Source organism: Notamacropus eugenii, chromosome 5 (genome assembly GCF_028372415.1).
Source record: "Notamacropus eugenii isolate mMacEug1 chromosome 5, mMacEug1.pri_v2, whole genome shotgun sequence".
Lineage (NCBI taxonomy): Eukaryota > Metazoa > Chordata > Mammalia > Diprotodontia > Macropodidae > Notamacropus > Notamacropus eugenii.
Window position 1 is genome coordinate 337,682,434 of NC_092876.1, and position 27,163 is coordinate 337,709,596.

A 27,163-nucleotide genomic window follows, 5' to 3' on the forward strand; every position below is an offset into this window, starting at 1 on the left:
TCTCTTACCAATGAGGTGTCAATTAAGGTGAATTTGATTTTGGCAGAATGTCAGTCAAAACCAGATTTATCTTACAAACTACAACATGTGAAAAGATTTTTCCTACAAAATATTTTTCTTAGTTTTTTTAGAAAATCTACTTAATGATCTTTGTGGTTAATCTATATTTTTATGTTTTTGTAGGATAAAGGGAGGAGGAAGCAGCAGATTGGAAGCTCGGCCTAGAGACTTGACATGATGGGAATCTACTTGGCCTATTACATGGAGGTAGCCCAATTCTGGTTTATTTTGTCCCTCAGATTTTACCTGTACAGATTGGACAGACTCAGACATACATTTGCATTCAAATAAGTAGTGTTAAGTAGTACTTAAAGTCAGACAATTTATTAACCTTTATAAAAACATTCTGTTGTAGACCATTCCATTGTAGGCTCTATGACCACGTGAACATTAGGAGTCTCAGGCTATGTAAATAAGAACATTTATGCTATTTGTCAATTAACATTATTAATTTTTCAGGCAGAGCATTAAAATTGTCTTAACTTCAGTTGTTTATATTTACATTATTTTAAATCCTTTTTGAGCCCCTTTCTTTCCTATCTAAGCACCCTTCCTACTTCAGAAATGAATGACATGCTTTAGTTTTTAGAAGAAAGTGAAACATTTTTAGCATCCTTCTCGAGGTGTTTAAACATTTATTGCAGGCTTACATTCCCATATGGGCTATAAATGTATAAAAATTCTGACTTTTTTTTTGATAACTTTTTTTTGGCATTACCTTTGAAAACTTGAGGAAGTGAACTTAGGTCATCTCAAGTGAATAAAAGCTGCCTTTCATGCTATGAAAAAAATTAAAAAATTAATAGTTATATAATTCCAAGTTTCCTTTTTAATTAATCTTCCTCCTGCTTGTCCTATAATTCTTGGTTTGCATTTTTAATTTATATTTCCCATGTTTTATCTGTTTGTTTTGGGCTGAACATGTAATAAAGACCTGGAAAAAATGATAGTTAAGATGGAAATGAAGTCATTAAGCATTTAAGCATCTGCTGTGTGTTAGGCACTGTATTATGTGCTAGGTTTACAAAGAAAAAGCAAAAACGGTTGCTGACCTCAGTCTAATGGGGGAGATAACATTGCCCAAAACTATGTACAGAGAAGATATTTACAGCATAAACTGGAGGTAATTAACATAGGGAAAGTACTGTCATTTAGGGAGATCGGGAAAGGCGTCTTTCAGAAGGTGGAATTTAAACTGAGACTTGAAAGAAGTCATAGAAGTGAGGGAATGCAGATGAGGAGGGAAAGAATTTTAAGTGTGAGAGACAACCAGTGAAAATACTGAAGACAGGAAATATAGTCTTGTGTGAAGAACAACATGGAAGCCAGTGTCACTTAAACTGTAGGTTTTTTTTTCCTAAGCTCCACAATAGCAGCATTCCTGATAGCAGATTGTTAGAAAAGCACTTTTGTTATTTCCTTTCCATTCTGTAGTTCTGAATTATTGTAGAATTATGGAGATATTCAGATATTTAATTTATTCCCTTGCTTCCAGGCAAGGGATGCAGTTAAACTGTTTCTGAAAGATGGGAATCTAATATAAAGACCACTGGTATAGGAAATTTCATGTTCTTTAATACATTTCAATATTTAGTAATGCTTATTTTCAGTAAGTTCTCAGTAAATCCTTCTGCTAAGCAGCCCAAGAGTCTTCTATCTTGGTTTAATCATATTTTTCCATAATATGTCTTGGAGAACATCTGGTGTGCTTCTTCATATCATAGCTCTTTCTAGTCAAAGTTTATCCTACTGATGATATACTTATCCAGGAGTATAAACATGACTGTGAACCACAGCCCTTTTCATATGTGTCTATTCTGCCTATTAGCTCTTATTTGTTGTTATTTTCAGGGTCTTTAACTATGACTATTTCTTTATTTTATGAGCCATACTTGAGGAACAAACCATACACGAGTAACAGGAACTTTTAAAAGTGGTCTCGTACCTATTCCTTTGTTCTTTTACCATTTTTCTCAAAAGACCCATTTAAAAATTTTTTTAAAAAATCATTTTTCCTCCAGATTTCCATATCTTCCAAGCAGAATTCAGAATTAGACAAAATAGTCTAATAAAGAATTACCCAGCACCGGTAATAATGAAAGGATTATTTCATGACTATTATTTTGTATAGTATCTGAATTTATATACACAAGTTATTTTTTCTTCCACAACAGTATGTTTGTGATTCATATTCAGCAGTATTTTCTTTTCTTTTTTTTTTTTTTGCTTTGGATTTGTGATTTCATGTATTTAGGAATTCCTCAAGAAAGCAAATTCCTCAAGAGGAAACTCCCCTCCACAATACAGTTCAATAACTCTCATGCAACTTATATTCGTCTTTGGAGTTCTCAAAGATTGTAACTGCCTTGGGTCATAAAAAACTAGTAGGTGTCAGAAGTGTGACTTGAACCCAAGTCTTCCTGACTCCAAGGATGACCCTCTGTTCCCTTTGCCAGGGATTCCTCTCTTAGCATATTGCTAGTATTTCTTCATATTGTATTTATACATTTTGTTTTTCCTTCCCACAGTTCTCTTGTAGATCTTTAAAAAACCTGATAATTACATTTTTTACACTTTTATATCATATATATGCATGTACTATATATATGTATATGTATATACACACATATATATAAGTGTGTGGTTTTGTTTTTATTTTGCAGGAATAGAATGGCACAAGTGATTAAAGAAGTGTAGAGGATTTCTCAAGTCTGAAAAGGGTGGGAACACCATCATGATTTCCTTTTCAACTCTGCAGCATCCCCTTCCTTGAAATTTTTGTTTTTTTTACTATAGTCTCAGGTAACTTTAACTTTTTATTTTTTGTGATTAAGAAATTGTTTTTTCTTTTAATAGCTTTTTTGGTTATTTATTTGCACTTGCATTTAATGTTGAAAATGTGAACTTTGTAGTAGTTGTTTTCTGTTCTTTTCTCTTCAGTATCTGGACCTTTGTATATGATTTATCTGAGAGATTTTTCTTTTTGGTGATGGGAATATGGATAATTACTGAGGCAGTTTTAGATGTTTGGCTATATTTGATCATAATGTGTTAACAGAAATGTATGTAACTCAAATGGTATACCTTTGAAATATGTATTTTGGTTGCAACTTGAAAATAAAAAAAGGACCCATTTCTTAGGCAGTCTTTTTTTTTTTTTTAAAGGCAATCTTTTACATGTCACTAGCCATCCTGGAGTAGCTAATGGCCTTAGAAACTTTTCTTCCTAATGCCATCACTGTTGGTTCGGGGTCAGGGGTGGGGGGGCCCACCTACCGCCTTGAGGCCACGTGTGGCCTTGTAGGTCCTTGGGTGCAGCCTTTAGACTGAGTCCAAGTTTTACAGAACAGATCCTTTTATTAAGGGGAATTGTTCTGTGAAATTTGGATTCAGAGGGCTGCGCTTGAGGAACTACAGGGACACATGTGCCTTCGAGGCTGCAGGTTCCCCACCCCTGGACTCACTTTAGGCTATCTCTTTCCGTTTCTATCTCCTTCCTTCCTCGTTCCTAGCTGTTGCTTGCTACTCTTTGCTCATCTAATCTCTTACTATTAGAGGCAGCTGGTGGTTCAGTGGATAGAACACAGGTTCTGTTAGGATTACCCGAGTTCAAACCTAGTATTAGACACTTACTAACTCTGTGATCCAGAGCAAGTGATTTCTGTTTGCCTTAATTTCCTCAACTGTAAAATGGGAATTATTATAGCACCTGTCTTGCAGTGTTGTTGTGAATCTCAAATGAGATAATGCTTGTAAAAGCTCTTAGCATATAGTGCCTTGGCACATAGCATGCAGTTGTATAACTACTTTCTGCTTCTTTCCTTTAAACGTATTAATATTTATCTTTATTACCCGAGTATATACTAATTGATGGCTGTGGATAGAAACTTGAAAATGTGCTGTGTTAATTCAGCCAGAGAGTGTATAACTCAGAGAGTTCTGAGAGTTGGTATTTGAAATGGACCGTGCTGGTTCACTGACCTTAGCTAAATGGCTAAAGACTTCTAGGCCTGATGTCAAGAAGACAGAGGGAATTATTAGGTGTTCATACCAACTGACCATTTATTTACACAAATGCTCTATTTGTGTGAAGTAACTTGTGTAGACATAAGTGCTGGGGGAAATTTTTAGTAAGAGAGCTAAATATTAACTCATTCCACACGATATTACATATTTTGAATAGTTTGAAGATGAAATATTTAGGTGGTATTAAATGTTAGTCTATAGGTAGTGCTATAAACTACATCAAATACTTGTAATCAGGTCCCAAATATTTTGTTATAATTTTGTTATATTTTATTACAGATTTGAAAAGTAGAATATCAGTTTCTTTTAAGATGCCACTGTATTCTCCATCATGCATTACGTATCTGTGCCTTATTTAGAATTTAGACAAGGATTAATTTGTTTTCAGAATTCCATTTTTGTCTATTTTCAGTTTCTTCTTGATTCACAGATTTAGATGATTCTTAGGTGTCATAAGATGTCTTTTATTGGCAGATGTAAAGTACAATAAAAGCCTTGCGCTTATATTTGCTCCTGTTTATATACTACTTTAATTTTACAGGTGAGGAAACTGAGGGCTCAAAGTTTTGCCCTGGTAACTATCAGTGAGCAAATGGCTAGTCAGTGTTAAAGCTGGCTCTTAAACTAGGTCTTCTAATTCCAAGTAAGATATTCTTTGCACTAAGCCATGCAGTTCATTTATTTGGCCTTTTAAGGCCTCTGCTGCTAAAGTAAAGTATTGCAAGATGTATCTAAGGGGATTTTTTTTTAAAAAGGTGATGTTTTAGGTATTTCATTTCATCTCCCTTCAGAAGTCCTAATTAGTACCATGTAGGATGTTAAAATGACCATTGAGTGGTAAATATCTAGTCGAAATGAACAGTCAGGAACTTGTTTTTTTAAAATTTGATATTATTATGTAACTTCTCTTCTAATGAGAATAGTGAAAATATGACTTTTTGTTTGACTTTTACTGTCAGTACTTTAATTGTGCCTTTTGATCAAAGATAATTGATATATTCAGCTAGCTTGTCAATGTTTTTATGATTTGTGAACTCTAAATCTTGCTTACTATGTTTTGTGCAGTACAACTGTTCCTTAAATGATTCTATGATTATATTTAAAATGCAATTTGACATAAATTTGATCTTTTTTTCATGTCTCTAAATATAGTCACATTGACATTTAAACTCTTGGGATAGCTTTAGTCATGAGTATTTTTATTACAGAATATACACAAGAGTTCTTTGTATATTATTTTTAGTGTATTATATGTAGAGGAGAACTAAATACTCTACTTTAAAAAATAATTAATCTTTCTTACCACCCTCCCCTAAACTTCTTCTTTTATCTTAGCTTAAAAAGAATTGTTTTTACTTAAATATCCACCAAAGTCAACCTCTAGTGTTATTTCTTGATAGTGGTCACCCTAGGCTCTTGAAGGCTATACCACTGAAATACAGACTCAGGCTGTAGCCTCCCAAGCTGGAACCTAATTATAGTGTAAATTATTGTTTCGTAAAGACTAGTCTGACTTACTGACTTTCACAGAAATATCAGCCTAAGTTTGAAGGGGCATATTACCAGTGGATTTAAGTGAGGATTTTTTTTTAGCCATAGCAACTCATGAATACTATCTACTAAAATGTGGATGGGTTGGTGAGCTGCCCTGGAGGAAAGGAGTATCCAACATCGATGAAATCATGAATCCTTGTATTATTAAAATACTGTATGTTGTATAAATTAGGATTGATGCTTGCCAGCAGATTGCCAAAATAGTAATTGTTGTGTTGATATTTTCAGCTGTGATTCTAGCGTCTGTATGTTATTTTTGAACATCTGTTGCTGCTAGTATTTAAGTAGAACTCTAGTTGCTCTCTAGTTGCTGGTAACATAATCAGTGTTACTCCCAGGATAGTTTGAAATATCACTCAGGAGCCGCACACAGTTTATAAAATATATGTTATGAAAACAAAGGGCTTAGGGTAAAAATGAAAATCTGAAATTTCTCTAGATTTCTTAGCATAAAGAATAAGCCCAAGTTACAGGCAGGTAGTCTTTGTAAGGATCAAACTGGCAAACATTTCTAGGTTGAAAGCGCAGAGGTAAACAGCTGTAAAAATTCTTGGAAAAGATTAGAAGTCTTAGCATTGTCCAGCCTTTTTACTTCTTTATCTCAGGCCCTGGAGAGATGAGCCAGAAGCAACTTTATATTTGTTTATCTAGTATTTATAAAGCAGCATGGAAAGGGGAGGTTTAATATTGTTTAAGGAAAAAAGCAAGTGGGTCAGATTGAGTGGAATATTAGAGTGTCTGAAGGAATGTAATAATGAAATCAATTTGGAAAGCTATGTTGGAGCCAGATTGTGAAGAACTTTTAGAAGCAATAGAGAATCTATTGAAACTTCTTTTAACAGGAAACTGTGCTTTGGGAATATCAGTTTGGTAGCACTATACATATTGAATTGGAGAGGTAGGAAGACCAGTTCAGTTCTTGTAGTAGTTGAGGGAAGAGGTGAACAGTGTTAAGGGTTCATAAAAATAATATTATTGAGGTAGAATTGATATTACTTGGGAACTGATTGGATATGGGGAATGAGGGAGAGAGAGTAGGAAGGAATGACTTTTAAGTTGTAAACCTGGGTGATTAGAAGGATAATAGTACTCTCAAAGGAAATAGTAAAATTAGAGGTGTGGGTTGATTTGGAAGATTTGATTTCTTTTTTGGACATGTTAAATTTGAGATTTTGATGGGACATCCAAGTGGAAATCTTAAGCAAATTGTTGGTGATATGGGACTAGAATTTAGGAGATAGATGAGAGCTGGGTATTTAGAATGGGAATCTTTTCCATAGAAAGGATAGTTGTATACTTGGGAGATGATTAGACCACTGAGAGTATAGAGAGAGAAGAGAACCCAGGACAGAGCCCTGGTGTACAACTCTCACACAGAGGTTGGAACATGGATGGTGATCCATCAAAGGGTATCGAGAAGAAACAGTTGGACAGGTTGGAAGAGAACTAGGAAAGAGCAGTTCCTTGAAAACATAGGGAAGAGTTGCTGTCTAGAAAGAGGGGTGCTTAACACTGTCACATGTTAGAAAGAGGTCAAGAAGGATGAAGGATGAGAAAAATCCACTGGATTTAACAATTTTAGAGATTGTTGGTGACTTTTAGAATAATTTCAGTTGAATAATGGTATTGGAAGCCAAATTTTAAGAGACTGTGAAATGAGTATGATTTGAGGAAGTTAAGGCAGTGAGTCCATATGAGCTCTTTCTGGGAGTTTGGCTGTGAAAGGGAGGCTTCTCATACACTTGCATACAGACACATTATTTAAGAGTGATGGTAAGATCAAATAATGGTTCGTTATGGATTGGGGAGATCTTGACTCTTTTTATAGTATTGGCTCTGGGGATGGAACCTAGTGGTGCATAAGATAGAAAACTAGAAGGAATGTGTGAAGGGGCACACTACTGGAGGATGTACAAATGGATAGGATTGAAGGAACAAATATGAGAGACTGACTTCTCTTACTTATTCCTTGGAGACGAAAGCAAAAAGAAGAAAGGGGGTGACCTGGAGGAGATTTAAAGTGAGGAATTGAGTGGAAGCGGGAGCTTGCAATAGATGGCCTCAGTGATTTTTTAGTAAGGTATGAAACAAAATCTGAGAGAGGGACCATAGCTGCTTTTGGTGACTTTTGGAGAGAAGAAAGCTGTGGTGACTTATTTGGTAGAGACTCAAACTGGGAATAATGAAAGGATTAGCATAAAGTAATGGGGACACTTGAAATTTGCTAAGAAAATTATAGTGAGCTCAGTAAGTATAGTCATGTGACTTTGTTTAGGAGTGATCAACAGGCTTCCAAGTAGTAATAGCAGAGAAGGCTGGGATTACTCAATTTAAAGTTAAGGTTTGGAAATTTTGAGGGTAGAGGACAACATGAAATTAAACTGATTAACTACAGTTGAAATTACAAAGGGGAGAAAGTGAGGCCAGAGCGCAGGGATGATGTCTTGGGAAAACAGGTAGGGTTAGGGTTGACTAGAGGTCATGGGGAGGATGGAGAATAAATTTAGGAGGTGAATGAAGCACAGGAACACATGAAAGGATAGGAGGCTGTGGTCACGGTTCAGTATCATGGAGCTGGAATACTTGTAAATAATAATGAAGTTAAGGGTATATGTGATTGTGTGTGACTGAGGATGTTCATCGTGGGATCAGGTTGATGAACTAAGAAACAAGGTTTAGGGAGACATCAGCATTTATAACGAAGTCCCTGAGTATAAGGACAGGAATTGAAGTGAAGAGGAAGACTATGAATTAGGTACTAAGCTCCATGAGAATGGAGGGAGAATTGTTTGTGAATTGGTAGGTAACTGACATCATCTAGATTACAGGTTCTTAACTTTTTTTGTGTCAGGGATCCCATTGGCAGTCTTATGAAGCCCATGAATACCTTTTCAGAATAATATTTTGAAGTGAAAAAACAATTATGTTGAAATAGTTATCAAAATATTGTAGGAAAACAAGTTCAAAGACTACAGGTTAAGAACCCTTCATCTAGATGGAGTGAATGAAGCTCAGAGGAAAAGTTTCTGAGTGATAGTGGTAGAGTAGCAAGGGGGGGACCCACAAGTTATGATTGACAGTCACTGTTTCCTCTGTATTTTAAAAGTTGTGAGTATATCTCTTCAAGATTGAGCAGAAGTGGGCAGTAGATGTTTTTACTTAAATGAAAGTTAATTAGTTGTATGTTTAATGGTATACGTAATTGTTATTATATTATAATTGTGTATTTTTGTTTAATCATTTTCATTTGTGTCTGATTCTTTGTGACCCCATTTTTCATGGCAAAAATCCTGGAGTGGTTTACCATTTCCTTCTGCAGCTCATTTTACAGATGAGGAAATTGAGGCAAACAGGATTTAAGTGATGTCCCCAGGGTTGCACAGCTGTAGTGAATGTCTGAGACCAGTCCAGGCTGGACATTCTATCTCCTGTGCCACTTAGCTGTTCCTAATTATTTGTTAATGGTAGTTAATTCCCATAATTGATGGTAATTGTATTAGCTTTGGTATTAGCTTTACCTGGCCTAACCATGGGTGTCCACCACTAGAGAGAAGAGTAAAGAAGGAAAGCTCTTCTAGGAACCTTCTTGACTCTGGCTGAGGAAGAGTACAGATGAGTAGTTCAGGGATAGGGAAGGAGAAAGAAGATTATTTTGATTCCCACCCCATTCCTTTGCCACTATTTGCTTCTCCCTCTTTATGTTTCCTCTTTATGTCCTGAAGGCCAAACTGTCCTTTTAACTAAATCAAATTCGCAAACGTTATTATTGCCTAGTATGTTTTGATATAGGGTAGCTAGGTATGGCAGTGGAAAGTGCCAGGCCTGGAGTAAGGAATACCTGAATTCAAACCTGGTCTCAGACATGACTTCAGATGATAGCTGTGTGACCCTGGGCGAGTCACTTAACCCTATTCACTTCAGTTTCCTCATCTGTAAAATGAACTGGAGAAGGAAATGACAAACCACTCCATATCTTTGCCAAGAAAAGGTCAAGAAGGGTCAAGAAGTCGAAAACAACATGTTTTCACCTTGTGCTGGGTCCTGGAGATAACAGAGGAAAAAGAAGCAGCCCCTCCTTTCAAGGACTCTCAATTTTGCTGGGAGGGTATACATTATAGTATTGTAGTCAGTTCCCATAGCAGAGGTACTGTGGCTGACTGTAAACCATGTCAGTCTTAGAGGCCCCATTATTTGCCCTGTATTGACTTCTACAGTTTGGAAGTTGGCATACCTGTTATCCAGGATCTTTGAATGTTCCCTGCTTTAAACAATGGCCTGCCTAGGTTATTGATCCAAGGATTTTCGGAGCGATCTCAGAAAAGCTTTTAAACTGGCTCTGTTTTTTTCCTTTTATTTCTATACAGGGAGTGATGCATCCCCTTCTCCCTTCTCAAAGTTAACCTTAGACATAGGTGGAGTAACTGAACTGATTAAATTTAAGGGAGTTACTCTTTTATACATATATCCAAAATATCTTCCCACCCTCCTGAAATTCTTCTGGTTACAGAGATTCATTGGATTAACCTAATATATAACCAAACATTATATATTGTATATATGGATAAGGAAGGCCACCATTTATTCATACTTTTGTGTTAGATTAATATAATCAGCTTGCTTTTTTAAAAAATAGATTTTAATGATATCTTGTTTTTATATCATCTAGACTTCCCCCAGTATCACTTCTCCTCCCCCTCCAGAGAGCTGTCTCTTATAAAAGGCTTTAAAAAAAGAGGAAGAGAAAAAATATTCAGTAAAAACAATGGATTGATTGGTTTTGTTGAACCTTTTTTCTCCTCCTCTTTAAAAAATTTCTTTGTTAAAAATCAGATTGCTTTTCTAATAGTGTGTTCGTCCTTCATTGCCAAAGAAGACCATGCCATCAGAGAAATAATGATATGACTTGACTTTGTTTTGAGTGAGGGAGGGCTGTGCAGGTCACCAGTCTCACTTCTCCAGAGCCATCTGAATCCAGTGATCAGATATTCATCAGGATGACTGGAGATGACCCAGGATGAGGCAATTGGGGTTGTGACTTGCCCAAGGTCACACAGCTAGTGAGTGTAAAGTGTCTGAGGGGAGATTTGAACTCAGGTCCTCCTGACTCCTGCACTGGTGCTCTATCTACTGCACCACCTAGCTGCCCTGCTTTTCTAATAGTAGCTGAGCTTCAAAGAAAGTCTTGACTTCTTGTCTGTGAGGGACAGGGACTGGTATGAAAAGTGGAGATAATTTTGATGTGATCTGTAGTTCAGGCCCTTAGCATCTCTTTTCTATACTACTCTAGTAACTCTCATTGATTTCCCTGCCTCAGTTATCTTCCTCACTTCAGTCTGTCTTCCACAAAGCTACCAGTGTTTTTCCTAAAGTGCAAGTGTGACTGTCATTTCATTAATCAGTAAACTCCTGTGGCTCCTTATAGTTACCTCTAGGATCAAGCATAAATTCCTTTGTTCGATGTTTACAGTTCTCAAGACCTGGCTCCCTCTGCCTTTTTCACCATTATTACACATTACTCCCCTTCATTCAATACAGGGTCCAGTTGATCTGGCTGTCTTTTCATTCCTCCCACAGGGCATATTATCCTTTTTCCAGGTTATCTCCCAAGAGTGGAGGGCACTTCACTCTTACCTCTGCATCTTGACATCCTGGTTTCATTTAGGATTCAAGTGTGCAAATGTCTCTCATGCCTGATTCACCCAAACGAGTGCCTTCCTGACTCTGCCCATCTCTCAGTTATCTTGTAACTATTTATATATGTTCTGTACCCTTCTATATGTATCTTGTTTGTCTTGTTTTGAATGGGAGCTCCTCTAGGACAGGAGCGCTTTAGCCTTATTCTTGTATTCTCATCACTTAGCACAGCGTTGGGCACATAGTTATCAGTTATATTATATGTTATATAATATATAATATGTATATAATATGTATATATAACATATAATATGTATATAATATATATATATATTTTATAGTTATCAGGCACATAGCCTGATAAATGCAGTGGGTCTGGTAGGTGGCACTGTGGATAGAATGGCGGGCCTGAAGACAGGAAGAGCAAAGTTCAAATCCAGCTTTAGACACTAACTGAGTGACCCCAGGCAAGTCACCTAATCCTGTTTGCCTCTCTTTCCTCATCTGTAAAATGAACTGGGGAGGAAAATGGCAAACTACTACAGTATCTTTGCCCAGAAAACCCCACAGTGTGGTCATGAAGAGTCAGATATGACCGAAATGACTGGATAACAACAAAATTTGTTGTTATTGACTAAATGGGCTCTTAAGAGCATGTCAGATTTTTCTTGCTTTTGGAGAGCTAGAGAGCAGCTTGAGAGGATTGGGATATCAGGAACTTGGAGGGGAGGCAGTGGCAAAGGAAAGGAAATAGTGGGCCAAATGCAAATTTACCCTTCCTAGCATTTTTTCTATTACTGCTGGCCTTCATTCAATTGGTAGACATTTATTAAGTTCCTACTGCATGCCAGACATGTATTTCTAGACCTTAGAGATACAAAGACAAAACAGTTCCACTTTTCAAGGAGTTTACATTGTACTGGCCTTGCTTCCTTTCCATTGCCTACCTGTCAGATGTAGCTATCCCCTTTCTTGTTTGTAGTCTCTGTTATTTCTGCTTTCTAGTATCTCTCCTGAGTTTTTCTTTTTTCCCCCTGCCATTAAGCAAGGGAAGGAGTAGGGAGAAGGTTGAGCTAGCCTGAGTGGAAGGGTGACAATATAGAAACTTTTGATGTTAAAGTTTCTCTGAATAATAGGTACATTCCTCAGGTGTATGGAGAAATAATTGATGTTCTAAGTTGTGATTTTTGTGTGCAACCCAGCAGAAACCATTGACAACCTGATACTAATGGGAAAAGAGTCATCATGATGATACAGTGGAAGTCTGAATACTCTGGAATTAGGAGCCCTGGGTTCAAATCCTACATCTGTGGTACCTTGAACAGTCGCTTAGCCTTCATGGGCCTCAGTTTCCTTATTAGTAAAATAGGAGGTTGGACATGATAGCCCTTGAGAGTCCTTCCAGCTGTATCTGTGATGATATAAAGTATAAATAAAAGACTTAAAAATTAGGAAAGTTTAGGGCTATTTCAAAAAAAACCTTATTTGGGCTTTTAACTTTAAAGAGATATTATATACAGTACAATAACTGATGTTCATAAAAACTTCAAAAAGTTATTGTACAAGGTTAAAATTCATTATATAAGAAGGCCCCAGCTTATGAATATGTTATGTTTAAAAACTCTGCAAATTGTTTGGAACTTGGAATGTATTTTCTTGGTAAAACATTGCTATAAATTGTGGTTAGATTCTGAGGATAACTCACAAAACCCTTTTTAACCCATGATATAATTGATTGGAAGTGAAAGGTAATTTCCTCCCCTCTGTTGGACTCCAGAGCTAACCCTAGGTAAAAATTTAAAATAAGTGAATACTTTTCACATTTTTTTCTGGCTTCTAAGTGTCCAATGCCATCAGGTTGCTCCAAGCCTCTAGAGTTCACTCAATCCAGCTGTGTTCAAGTCTCCTACAATGCTAAAAAATTTACCTATCACCTCTTCACCTTAAATCAAAATGACTACTTCCAGAGTGCAGATTATCAATGCAGAATATCAATGATATTAAGATGAAAACAGTTTGATAGAACTAATTCCCATTAAGGCATGACTAACTGAAAACTCTTTAATTCACCAAAAAATATTTGAGTTTTTAAAGGATACTTGTTACCCCTCAAATAGATTTCTGAATGGTAGAATTTCAGGCAATTATGGCAAGTGAAGTTTAAAAAAAACTTAGTAAAAATTTTTTGACCAGTACATGTTTTTGTGTGTGTGTATATGTGTGCGTATATTCATATATACGCACACATATATATATATATATACACATATACAAATATATATATATATATATATATAAAATCTCCTAAAGGTCATTCCACTGAGAAATTTCTGCTTTTTAGAACTGTGACCCTGCATCCATTTTGCAGTCTCACAGATTTTCTGAAAGCTCATTCCCAGCAAATGCTCACATGGTGCAGAGGGAGTGGGTCAGACTCAGATGTTTATACAGTGTTTGTTTGTAAGTTATAACTCACTTGTATGCCCTATAAGGGAAATGTGTAATTTATTTGGGAAAGATTATCATTTAAAAAGGATAAAGAAGAATGCTGAAATTCAGCACTTAAAGGATTAAGCCTCATTTAGTTGGAAACCTCATTCCCCATGATATTGGTTAGCAATACAAAGAGGCTGGACCTGGGATTTCGTTGATAAAGGAAAATCCCAGATAAGAACTTTTCTTCAACCTGGCAGGTACCTTCTCTGCATTTATAGTCTTAAGAGAGTTTGCTGAAACACTGAGAATTAAGTGATGTGCTTAGGGATTACATAGCCAGTACTTGTCAGAAGCAGGACCTGAATCCAGTTCTTCCTGGTTCTGAGGCCCTCTCTCTACCCACTAAGCCAGGGATGCCTCACATTGATGAAATGAAGTTTTACCGTACTTGAAGATGAAGTGCTTATTTTGCTGTAAAGCTTAAATTTATTCCTTTAATTTCAGATTTGTATGGTACTTCATGATTTGTTTTTATTCTTTTTGTGAGGCAATCAGAGTTAAGTGACTTGCCCAGGGGTCACACAGCTAGCAAATGTCAAGTGGCTCAGGCCAGATTTGAACCTAGGTCCTCCTAATTCCAGGGCCAGGGCTTCATCCACTGTGCCGCCTAGCTGCCCTCGTACCATATGATTTATAAAGATGGAATTGGATTTCTGTTCCTTTATTGTTTGTGTTCTTCACCCATAGGAGCCCCTATGCCAATGAAATCACAGGTCCAGTCTATATCCCTCTCTCCTTATTTGATATGAAGAAAGGAAATATGAGTAAATTTTGTTTTATTTGGCTTGTTCTTGCTAAAGATAATGTTTTTGAATTGCTTGTTCAATTAAGTAAAGGTTTCCACCTTTTTTCACCACAGTAATGAAAATGTGTCTGACTTTCTTTAGTGTTTGACTTCCTAAATCACAACTGGGAGATAGACTCACCACTTACATAATTTTGATCTTGACAGAAGCTTTTATTTTATTTTGGGGAGGTAGAAACTCAGTTCACAAATTTCAAAAATATTTTTCCTATATTCTGGACTAGAAAACCTAGTTCTGTGCTTATCTGAGCTTTTCCCCTTCCTTTTCTAATTCATTTCTGGATTTACTTTTGTGTGTTTATATCATTGTTGATGACAAAACAGAAGAATAAATAAGGTGAAGGACTAATAATGATGCTTTGATCTTTAAATTGAACTTATTTCCAATGTCATGATAACCTGTTATCAGGTTAAACATCGGTGGAGAATTAAGTGTACATTCAGAGAAACCAAAGTTGGATCCTTGACCTAAAACTTTAGTTTTAACTAAATTTGATTTTTGCAAACTTCCATAGGTAGTGAATCTTAAATGATAGGATTCCTAATTTCTAATAATAACCACCTATCAAAATTATATGGACATATATAATTCATTTAGTGATAACATGTTTTTCACACCATATTCACATCATGTAAAATGGATCTATTAAAACATAGAGATTTACACAAATGCTGTTAGAGAAACCCTTAAACCTTTAGGAGCCAAACTTTATTCTGTTTTCACCTTGAGGTGTCACATGACACCTCATCAGGTTGCTCCTCTCTCATCTAGCAGACTAATAACAGCTGAGAAAGCAGTTTGAAAAACTGATAAGTTTGAAAAACTTGGATGTTTGGTTGTGTTGAAGTACAACATTGTCAGTAGTGTTTATTACTGGCAAGTAATTTGTAATTGTGAGAACAATAATTTTTATTCTAAAAATATACCTGTTAGTCAGATTTCAGGCTGCTGTCCATTAGTTGCTAGGGTTTCTTTTTGTTTCCAGCATGATGGATTTGTGATATGTAATCAAGCTTATTTTTTATTAGTGAATCAATTCAAGATTTAAGCTATACACTAGGGATGAAAATTTTGTGCTTTGCTATCTAGCTTCTTTTACAGTTTTGTTTTTATAATCTTAAAATTACGGGCAGTTCAGAGCTACATGTACAATTATTTTTAATTGAAGCATGAGTGAATAAATTGTTCCTAGGATGTTATTTAATAGCTTGTACATTTGACATTTTGAAACTTAAACATTAATCAAGTGGACATGTAAAACTGATTTCATGTGCCCATTTGCTAAACTTGATCTTTGTAGGCAGTTACACTTAAGCATGAACATTGAAGACAAATTGGAAGGATTATTTCTTAAATGTGGCGGCATAGACGAAATGCAGTCTTCCAGGGCGATGGTTGTAATGGGTGGAGTATCTGACCAATCTGCAGTGTCTGGAGAACTACAGGAAGCAGTGCTTCAGGATCGGAGTTTGCCACATCAAGATATCCTTGCAGCGGATGAAGTGTTACAAGAAAGTGAAATGCGACCACAGGAGATGATTTCACATGATGAACTCATGGTCCATGAGGAGACAGTGAAAAATGATGATGAGATGGAGACACAAGACAGGCTTCCTCAAGGGCTGCAATATGCAGTTAATGTCCCTGTAAGTACTTACTGTACCCAATATTTAGCTATAATTAGAAAGGGCATTAGTAATAAAGAGGTTTGTGTAATGTAGAAATGATGCAAATACTTATCAGTAATAGGAGAATTGACTATAGTGAATCACTGATTTATTCAGTATATGTGCTGAAAAGATTGTCATATAACACTGACATGTCACATTTTAGATGGCAGAAGTAAAAATTTTATTATCCCTATAACTGTTTTTGTCAGTTTTTGAACTATAAACACCTAGTATTTGTTAGAAATTCTGTTTAAATCTGGGGCCTTTCCTAAGGCGTCAAGAAATTTGAATTTTGCTTTTAGACCATAACTGGAAAAAAAATAAGTTGAATTCAGCTGATAAAGTGACACCTAAACAGAAGGTTTTCCACTGTTAACTCTTTGCTTACTATCACTAGAGGGTTTGGGTCTCTTATCCAAAGATTACTACCTTGGAACTGAGCACTTTATTCCATTAGTGCTCCTTTAGTTTCTTTAGTACAGCATAGACTCAGCCATCCAGGTTAGGGTGTACAGGCCGTTTTAATTATACGACATTGTATAAAGGGATTTTAGAGTAATTCCTATCTTTAGGTAAGAACAATAGTCTACAGCAAAGTATATAGTGTTGTTTATTTTTAGTTTGACCCAGCTTAACACTTTGAATTCTTTTCAAGTCAGCTAAAATTTCTCTTAATAAGTCCTTCCCGCTTCTACCCTGAGTCCAAGCTAGTGCTTTTCTTTCAGCTTCTTAGTTCTCTCATAAAGTAGGAGCCTTTCTACTTAGTTCCTAGGTGCGGGCTTCCCAGTCCACGGAGAAACTGTAGTCTTTGTAGTCACATGACACCTCATCAGGTTGCTCCTCTCTCATCTAGCAGACTAATAACAGCTGAGAAAGTAGTTTGAAAGCAGCTTAAACTTGTTAAATGTTCTTGGTTTTGTTTTGTTTTGTTTTTCACATCGCAGCCATTACTGTTAGCCTGTCTGAACTCCTGCTTCTCCACCTTCCTTTGTACCAAAGAAAATATTTAAGCAAAATTGATCAGTCTAGCAAATGTATCTGTTCTCATTGACCCCATATTCCTTTGTTGTCATTACATTTCTGGATTTAATACTGGTTGCTACGTGTATTTAATTGCCTTTTTTTCATAGTTTTAAATTACATGAGTATAATTGCATATATTATTCTGATTACTTATCTCTGCATCTGTTCATGTAAATCTTCCATTTTTCACTGATTTCTTCATATTTATATTTCCCAGAGAGAGACTTTTCTGTTATCCTTAACTGAATCTGGGGTTTACTCCTATTTAAGCCATTTCATTTTCCCTGTAGAAATTTTTCCAAACAGCTACTGTACTTTCAAAACTTTTTCTAAGTTAAATAGCATATTCCTTTGCAGCTGTCTATTTATTCCTGCAGAGTCAGTCAGCATAACCTGTCTTTTCCTTTTAGTTTCTCATTCTTTCTGAACCTGTTCTTCAAAATGGCATTATTTCTGCCTCATCTACCAGCACCTGTCTTTCATATATGGCATGGTAATGGTGCTCATCTTTTATTTCGTCATTTACTTGGGAATTTGAAAGAACTGGAATTTTTTTTCTTAATTTCTATGCCTTCTTAAGTTTAACTTTTAGTGTGTGGTTTTTTTTTTTAATTGCTAATGCTAGTTTCCCTTCACACGTTATTAACTCTTTCTCATTGTGACGAGTTTTGATTTCTTTTGGCCTCCAAGTTATCAACTAAATCTAACTCACTGACACTTGATTGTCAACAGTTGTACAACAACTAGGAACAGAGTTTGGTGATCAAGTGATTAAAGGTCAAATCACTAGCAAGGTTCCTCAAGTTTTCATACTTGACCTTTGGTCTTTAGGGACTATTGAGTCCCTCCAGTTTTGAATTCAAATTGGATCCTGTACCCAAGGTAGTTATATGTCTACATTGTTAGATCAGTGGACAGCTTGCTGTAGGGAAAACACTGTTTAATTTTCTATTAAAATGTTCAGTCAACCACACAAGTATTTAATATCTTCTGTATTCAAGCACTGTGCTAACTAGACATTGGGGATACAAATAGAATGAATGAGACAGTTCCGTCTTGCAAGGAGCTTGCATTCTATAATACAGGAGAGGCAAGGACAAATATAAGCACATTTGTAACCAACCACAAATTATAATCTTTCTATTCTAGAATAGTAATATAGAAACCCATAATGCTGTATCACTTGAGCAGAAAGGATCTTCCAGTTAGGATATATCTAAACTTCAAGTGTACCATGTAATAATAAAATAAAGTCTTTATGTAGTTATAAAATGATAGATATATACTTTAATATTCATCTAACCGCTTATTTTAGGCACAGTTCAAATAGCACAAAGAAACCAATTTGTACATGTCTTATGACTTATTGCCAGTCATCTTGATTTTTTTCTTGCCACTGGACTTTGATGACTCTGAAAGAGAGAGAGTGGGTCTGATGTTTTATGCAGCTCTGCCTCACTTAAATCCAATTTACACACCAGTCAAGATTCTTTTCAGAAACGAGGGACAAACAACTTCTCCCAGCTTAGTGTTGGCCTATAAAGGAGAACAAAATGTTCACGGTATCTTAAAATCATCTTTGCTCAGTGATGTCATTAGAGCCATTATTTTGTTCTTTGTGTATTTAGAAATCTCCAGTTCTACCTACAGTTTAGTCTTATCAGGAGTGATAAAGACAGCTCTTTTTTGAAAGATTTTAACCTCCAATTCATAAAAACTCAAGATACTACAGCTACATTCTTCAGAATATATTTTGCAGAGGGGATAGTGGGAAGGGTGAGGATGAATTTCTCCTATAAATAAACATTTTCATTTCCCTCTTAAAGAATTCCTGATAGTGGATCTCTTCTATGCATTTTGAATTCTGATTTATTCAGGTATAAAGTTGGGCTACATTTATCAATAATTTGCAATGGTCTTTCAGATTCATCCTAGAAAGGGACAGACTTACTTTTCATGCCCAATTCTCCCACTTCCCATTTCTATTCATTCAAATGCTTATTGAAATAATTTGCTGCTTTGGCTAACATCCAGTTTCTTAGGGTCTGTACAGTGCATTCCTTTAACTTGATGAACTACATATTAGAGCCATTTTTGATTACTAATTAATATACTTAAAGGTTCATTTGAGAGTGCCAAAAAATGTTTTGACATATATATTACCTGCCTATTTATAGTCTCATATGGGACAACATTAGTGGCTAGCATCTGGGATTCCCCTCAGCGCCATATGCTTCCTGGAAGGTTTAACACTAGTCTTTTCCATGTGAATTGCCATAGCTTTTGAACATTGTTTGTAGAGATAGATTTGTCAGTCCTTGTACTACGCATCACAGTAATAATCATACAGACTTTATACTTTATGCTTAGTGTTTCAGCCAAATGTTCCATAGTTCTTTTTACAAAATGTGGTCCTTAATTTGAATCAGTTTTTCTGGGAAAATCCAAAGTGTGAATATTTTTCTAACATCATTTGTGATATTATGATAACGTTGTTTGTTACTGCTAGTTAAGGAATAGATATCTCTTCTGATAGATTTTTAAGGGAATGATCCTCAAATTGTTTAATGATACAAATTAGCTTTGCTTTTTTCCAGAGATGAGGCATAAATTAAAGCATTGTAGCAGTACTTCTGGATATCAAGCAACAAATCATAAAGCATTCAACCTGTGTGAGAAACAGTGTAGCATAGTGAATGGAGAGCTGACTTCAAAATCTGCTATATTCAAGTCCTGTCTCTGACAGATCCTGGCTGTGTGACACTTGGGAGCTGAGGCAATAAGCATTTATTAAGCTCCTACTATGTGCCAGACACTGCCCTAAGTGCCCCTAGTAAGTGTCTGAAGTTGGATTGGGATGTCAGAGGTCTTTTTGACCCCAGACTCAGTGCTCTCGTCGCTGAGCCATCAGTTGCCTCTTAAACTCTTGGCAAGTTACTAACCTTTCAGTGTTTTGGGCAATTCTCTAAGACTATAAGATACAGAAAGGGAACAAACTTAAATTAGTAAAAGGAGTTTATTTATCCCCAGAAGTTCCTTATAGTAATGCAATAACAGATCCAATCCTTGTTCCTATGTGCCAGAAACTGTCTTGACACTGGGAATACAAAAGGCTTTCTTAACAATGGCTGTATTCTCTTTGTATAGTTGTGTAGTATCTGTTCTTTTGCCTGAGCCAGCTTGTCACTGGTGTCACTTGGTCATTTATAGTGAAACTAGTTTAACAGTAAGGGCAAAGAGAAAGAGTATAGGGGAAACTTAATCTGAAGATTCACCTGGAAAGTCTGTAGAGAAAGTTGCAACCTCTTACTGTCTCTGACAATAATCTTAGTACCTGATGATTCTTCTGTTGCTTTTCTGATTTTTTAAAAAATATCTTAACCGCTTAGGTACTTGCTCAGAGGGGGAATCAGTTTCATTAGAGGTACATGAACCATGTCTTTCTTACCTTTTCTAGTGAGGAAAACCTTCCTTCTCTCTCTCTGTGTCTCTCTGTCTCTGTCTCTGTCTGTCTGTCTGTCTGTCTGTCTGTCTGTCTCTCTCCCCCCACTCCCCCTCTCCTGCCTCCTCCTGACTTCAGTATCAAGAAAGAGGAGATAAGGGTTGGGATCCCAGAGCATTACTGGAGGAGTTAGCCTTGGAAGAAAGAATACTTTTTCGTTTGAGGGGGTCAGGAAAGCAAGTAGTACTATTCAGTTTCTCATAGGAGGGTGTAGTAACAGGAAGGTCTTGTCAGAGACATGACATACTGAAGGAGGACATGCCAGCTTGCCCAGTTCTTCTAAATGTCCTTATGGAAGGCTTTTAAAGCTAAAGTTTAGACAAATTTCAGGAAGTTAAGAATTGATATAGTTAGTGATAGAGAGCCTTATAAATTCTTACATGGGGGTGGAAATGATATTGGTACTTTAGATTTGACCAACAGAACATAGAAGATATTGCAATGGAGAGAAATTGGAGTCAGAGACCAGGTAGGAGGTTAGAAAAATCTTTAGTTATATGCTAAGGTACTGTGGTATAACATAAAGAGAAGTGGACCTATAGTCAGAACACTTGGGTTCAAAATCTGGCGTAGCTACTTCTTACTTGTGGGCCCTTGAGAAAGTCACAACTGTGGACCTCAGTTTCTCCATCTGTAAAATTAATGTTTTGGATAAGATGGTCTTTAAGGCTCCTGACAGCCCCATATCCTAAGATCCTACAACTAAGTAATTTTTAAGGGTCCTTTTAGTTGTAAATTCTACAATAAGAAATTGGACTGAGATGATGGTTAGTGGTAAAAATAGAGAGGAAGGCACTGGAAAGATGGAACTTGGTAATATCTATATAATAGGGAATGAAGAAGAGTGACAAGTCAAAAATCATTCCCAGGTTTCTAGTTTGGATGACTGAAGAACTGTGCAACTACTGATGAAAACTGGGTAGTTGGAAAGAGGAGCTAATTTGGGGAAGAATGTTAAGGGCATGTGACAGAGATGTAGTTCTGGCAAAGTACTGAAACAGCTGGGAATGATATGATTATGTTTGATTTATATCTCATTTTGGCAATGGGAGGAATCTAGCCTCTGCTCTTAGAAGACAAATATGGTCAGATGTCAAGATCTACCCTTATCTTTGACTCTGCACTCCCCAGTCTAGCAAGGTCAACTGACTCATCCCTCAAATGTGACTCACCTGCAAAATGGTTCTTGTTTCATCTGGAAAAGAGACTTCCTGTTGCATCTTGCTTGTCTTTTCTTTCACCACCTCTCCCTTAACTAATTTTCTTGTTTTTTTACCATTTCTTTGACTTAACCACTAATTCCTGTATGCTGCCTCATTCCTAACTTTTCCTAACTTCTGAATTTAGCTCATTTTGACTATTAGTTTTTACGCATTCCCCAAGTCTGGCCTGCTTTGATGGTTTCCTGCTTTTTGTTCTCAGCTTTACCTTGGTTCTGTCAGCTTTGTCTCTTAGCTATACATAATTATGCTAAGTACCAGCATGATAGTAAATTAAGCAACTCCCACCTTACGCAAGTAAGCTTCTTGTTCCCAGAGGCAGAAATATGCATAGCTAATTCATGGGGTAGAATAGTTTGACTGTAGTGGAGAGGCCTTTGCATAGGTAAGTCATGGAAGATAAAGTTGGAAAGTAGTGGAAGGCCTTGAAGTTTTAGGAATTTGTGTTCTATCATGTTTAAAAACATGATCTCTGGTATAATAAAACCATTTGCTGTGTGCTAGATCCCTTTTTAAGTTCAGTTCATGGAATGTTCAATTAAATTTATCTCCCTTCTATAATCCAAGGCAAAAATTGTTGTTTTTGTTATAACTTCATTTCAGTTGTTGGGGGACTTCTGGTGTTTGAAAAATGTTGTTTAAATATTTTAAAAAGTCAGTTTAATAACACATCAGTAAGTTGTGAGTAAGCAACCTGCTCTGGCTCATACGATACCACTTATTTGATCAGGTAATGTACTTGGTAAACCTATATTCAGTACATCCCTTGATATCTATCTTTTCTTTAAAAAAAAAAAACAAACATCTTAGAAGACCAGGGTTCACTCTCTGACTCACCAGAAAACAGGCAAGTCAGTTAAACTCCTGAAATCTCATTATTATTCTAAAGAAAGCACATTGTAAAGGTTAAGCAAATGTGAATTTTATTGTTATAGGTAAATGTCCGATAGGGTGGTACAAAGCAGTAAATGTTTTTGGAGTTAAGAATGAAAACTAGTTCGAGGCTGCAATGATTAGAAAAGACTCCTGCTGGGGAAGAACTATGCCGTAGAGTACTATGATGTTAGAGAGCAAACAGTTGTTTCAGTTCTCTAATTTTTCAGTTGAGGAAACAGGTCCAGAGTTGTAACTTTTAAATTTTATTAATTTTGCATTAGCTTTTTGGGATGTGACATTGCACTCCTGACTTAAAGTCCAGAGTTAGCTTACAATCTGGTGAACACTCCAAGTCTTTTACACGTGGAATACTTTCTAGCTAAAACTTCTCTCTCTTTTATTTCTGCAGTTGGTCTTTTGAAGCCAGGTATTAGACTTTACATTTATTTCTATTAAATTACATCTGGCTAGCTTGCTTACTAACAGTGCACTCGCAGTCAATTCCAGCCAGATGTCATCCAAAATTTTGATAAACAATGCTATCTGTGCCTTCATCTGAGTTATTGTTTTAAACATGGAACAGAGCAATACCAAAGATAAATTCCTAGAGTTCTCTATGAGAAACCTTCCTCCAGCTTCACATTATTAATCAGTATTCTAAAGAGTCAGTTCTGAGACCATCTGATGATACAGTTTGTGTGTCCTTGTGTTGTTTCAATAAAGACTTTGTCAAGTGTCTTGCTGAAATCCTATTAGTTACACTACGGCCAATCCCCTGATCTTCCAGTCTAAAAATCCTATAAAAAAGGGAACATAGCCTATTAAATTCTTAATGAATGCTGGATTCCAGTGATCACCTCTTCCTTTTGAAATGAAAATGGACATAATTTTTTCTACTATATAATTACACCAGGATCAGTGTTTCTAAATACCCACTCCTTCAGCATTTCTCTCATTCTCTCCACATTTACTAGGTGAGGTTCAGCATTTATATTGCATATTCTTTTCAGTACTGTAGGATGTAGTTAGTCTAGGTGAATAGAACTCATTGGGGTCAATTAGTTGCTCTTTAGATCTTCCTGTATTTTGGGTTTCAGTTTCTTATTAACCATTTGTGTCTATCCCAGCCTGTTCATTGTTAAAGTAGAAGTAAAATATATGTGGAATAGCTCTGCTTTCTCTCTCATTTTCCCATTCATCCCATTCTGCAGGGGGGAATGAAAGCGCTGGGCCCTGAAGGTTGCAATAGGATTTGGGTAGATAGAAATGAGAGAAAATAATTTAGAGGCTGTGGAATGAGCATAGAATATTAGGGATGGGGCCAGTGAAGAGGCTGTAGTGTGAAATGATACTACATAGATTGGGTGAGGCTAGAGTCTTATCAGGTTTTGAGTGCCAAGAAAAGAGTCTTTAGGCTTGGTTTTCAGTTTCCTCACATGTGAAAATAAGAGGTTGTAATCGGTCTCTAGCTCTAAAATTTTATATTTGTATGACTATAGAACAGTAACAGTAGAGATCTAGTGGAGTTTTCTAAATAGGAGAATGATATGATAAAAGTAATATTTTAGGTAGATTAATTGGCCAGTGCTGTGCAGGGAGTCTTTGGAGGCAGGGAGAGGCCTAAGGAAGGGAAACCATTTCAGAAGCTAAAAGGAAGAGAGGCCTGGGCTAATACAGTGTCGTTAGGTGGGTCAGAATTAGCTTACTGCCCAAAGCTAAAGAGTATTGACCAATATGATGTTAACTCATATGATGACAATATGGTGAGGGAGGTCTCTAATAGACTGCTCTAGGAATCTGTCTTTGGCATTTCTCTGTTCAGTAATTTAAACCATCACTTTGAATATCATTCCCCCAGATTTTTCCTTTTTCTCATCACTGTTGAAGGGACTATCACCTTCAGCTCATAACCTAGGTATCTTTCTTGACTTCTTATTCTCTCACTCCCTTCTTCCTTCCCCGCCCCCCATAGTCAGTTAGTTATGATGCCTTGTTGTTTTTCATCTTCATATTAAATATGTTCTCTTTTTTCCTCTGATACTGCTACCATCCTGGTACAGGCCCTTATCACCTCATGCCTGGGCTATTGCAGTATCTGGTCTCCCTGTTTTGAGTCTCTTTCCATTCCAGTCCATCCTCCACTCAGCACTCTATTCATCTATCAAATTGATTTTCCTAAGTACAGGTTTGAACATGTCATCCCTCTATTCAGTCAACTTCAGTGGCTCCCAGTCACCTCCAGGATCAAATATAAATTCCTCTGGCTTATAAAGCCCTCTATAACCTGCCTTCCCCTATGGCTTTCCAATTTTCTTAGACCTTACTTCTCCCACATACTTTGGGATCCAGTGACACTGACCTCTTTGCTGTTCCACAGAGAAGACACTCCCCCTCCAGACTCCAGGTATTTTCTCTGGCTATGCCATGTACTTGATGTGCTCTCCCTCTTCATCTCTACCTCTTGGCTTCCCTGACTTTCTTCAGGTACTAGCTAAAATATCACTTCAGGAGCTTTTGCCAGTCCCCCTTAATTCTAGTGCCTTCTATCTGTTGATTATTTCCAATCTGTCTTGTATATGGCTTGTTTGTGTGTAGTTCTTTTCATGTTGTCTGCTTCGTTAGACTGTGAGAGAAAGGACTCTCTGTGAGAGAAAGGATTGTTTTGTCTTTCCCTTCTTTCCTTCCTCCCTTCCTCCCTTCCTCCCTCCCTTCTTCCCTCCCTCCCTTCCTTCCTTCCTTCCTTCCTTCCTTCCTTCCTTCCTTCCTTCCTTCTTTCCTTCCTTCCTCCCTCCCTCCCTCCCTCCCTCCCTCTCTCACTCCCTCACTCCCTTTCTCTCTTTCTTTCTTTTTTAATCATTCTTTTTCTCTTTAGAGCTTAGCAAAGTTCCTGACACATCGTAGGATCTTAATAAATGCTACTTGACTATCATGGTGGAATAGATTGTGATAGTATAGATTATATGCTTATCAAATTTATGTATGACTTGAAGTAGGAAGGAATAAGTTGATAACAGTGACTGCCAGTAATGAATGAGCTAGCCTAGCCAGATGGCTCAGGAGAAGAAAGTGAGATTGGTGACCTTGCACAGCCCTCCCTCACTCAAATCAGAGTCAACCTCTGGTCATGTCATCATCTTGATGTCATAAACACAACAAGCTAGCCAGTTATATTTGAATAGAAATAAAAGTACAGTCTAATACTTGAGTTTAGAATATCAACTGTAAAAGTATAGGGAATGGAGAGAAAAGGATAAATATAATAGATATTTCAAGGAGTTGAAACTGGATATAGGGGATGAAAATGATTTTTTTTTAGCATGCACATATTTAAAATTATAGTCTTATTGTGTGACCTTGGGCAAGTCACTTAGCCTCTTTGGGTCTTAATTTCCTTATCTGTTGATGAGGGATTTGGAAGAGGTTCTCTAAAGTCCTTTCCACCCCTATATTCTATCATCCTCTAATTCATAAAATGTAGAAACTAAAAGGGATCTTAGAGATCATCTATTCTAATCTCGTCATGTTTTAAACATGAGAAAAGTGAGACTGTGGATATGAAAAATGACTTGCCAAATGTAATATATAGCAAATAAGACTTGAATCCAGGTTTCCTGACTTTCAGTTGAGTCATCTTTATCCTGTGCCATGACAGTTTTTCAATCTTTGCATACCTCATAATTTTTAATGCCATTTTATTTTCTGTAATATAAATTTTTGCTAAGAATAGTGCTTCAGGTTGTACTCTGCATTTTATTTGGAGAACTCAAAGTACCATTAAGAGGGCACCATTTATATATAGGAATACTGTTGGCACATGCATAAATGTGCTTTTGTACGGAAATGTGCCTTGATCATCTTTATGGTTGTGTAGTTGTTGGCACAGTAGGGGGTCTGACACACTGTTCATACCTTCAGGTTATATTCAGGTATATCTGAAAAGAAGATGTGACCAATAGTCTCTTTCAGATGCACGCCCAATAATAATAAACAATTCTTTGGTTTATGATTATAGTCGCTGTTTCTGTAGTATTATCTGTGAGACTGCTTGTTAGATTCATATTCTTCTTGATGGTTTGGCTCAAAAGTTTTGAGTAGTTGGATATATCTGGCTGCTCGTTAAAAGTCACTGATAGTTATATCTGAAGTTTATGTTTCAGTGTTTGAAGTGTGAAGCAAAACTGTGCATTAAGTCTTCACATACCTAGCCCAGAGAAATTGAGTTGCAGCAGAGATCATTATTATCACTAGTGGGTTGGCAATCCTGCCACTAAGGTGATACAGAGTAGCCTGACTTGG

At 36.6% G+C, this 27,163-nt stretch overlaps 1 protein-coding gene across 3 annotated transcripts in view; it reads left to right on the forward strand.

Annotated features, from left to right (window-relative positions):
* The window catches only part of ZNF148 (zinc finger protein 148), a 139,690-nt gene that overhangs the window by 34,305 nt on the left and 78,222 nt on the right, over positions 1 to 27,163 (forward strand). For all 3 annotated transcript variants that reach the window (XM_072613744.1, XM_072613745.1, XM_072613743.1), the window contains 3 exons: positions 184 to 267; positions 2,724 to 2,862; positions 15,877 to 16,222. In XM_072613744.1, coding sequence (XP_072469845.1) covers positions 15,893 to 16,222 — 330 coding nt within the window. In that variant the 5' untranslated portion in view covers positions 184 to 267; positions 2,724 to 2,862; positions 15,877 to 15,892. The remainder of the gene's footprint in view (positions 1 to 183; positions 268 to 2,723; positions 2,863 to 15,876; positions 16,223 to 27,163) is intronic.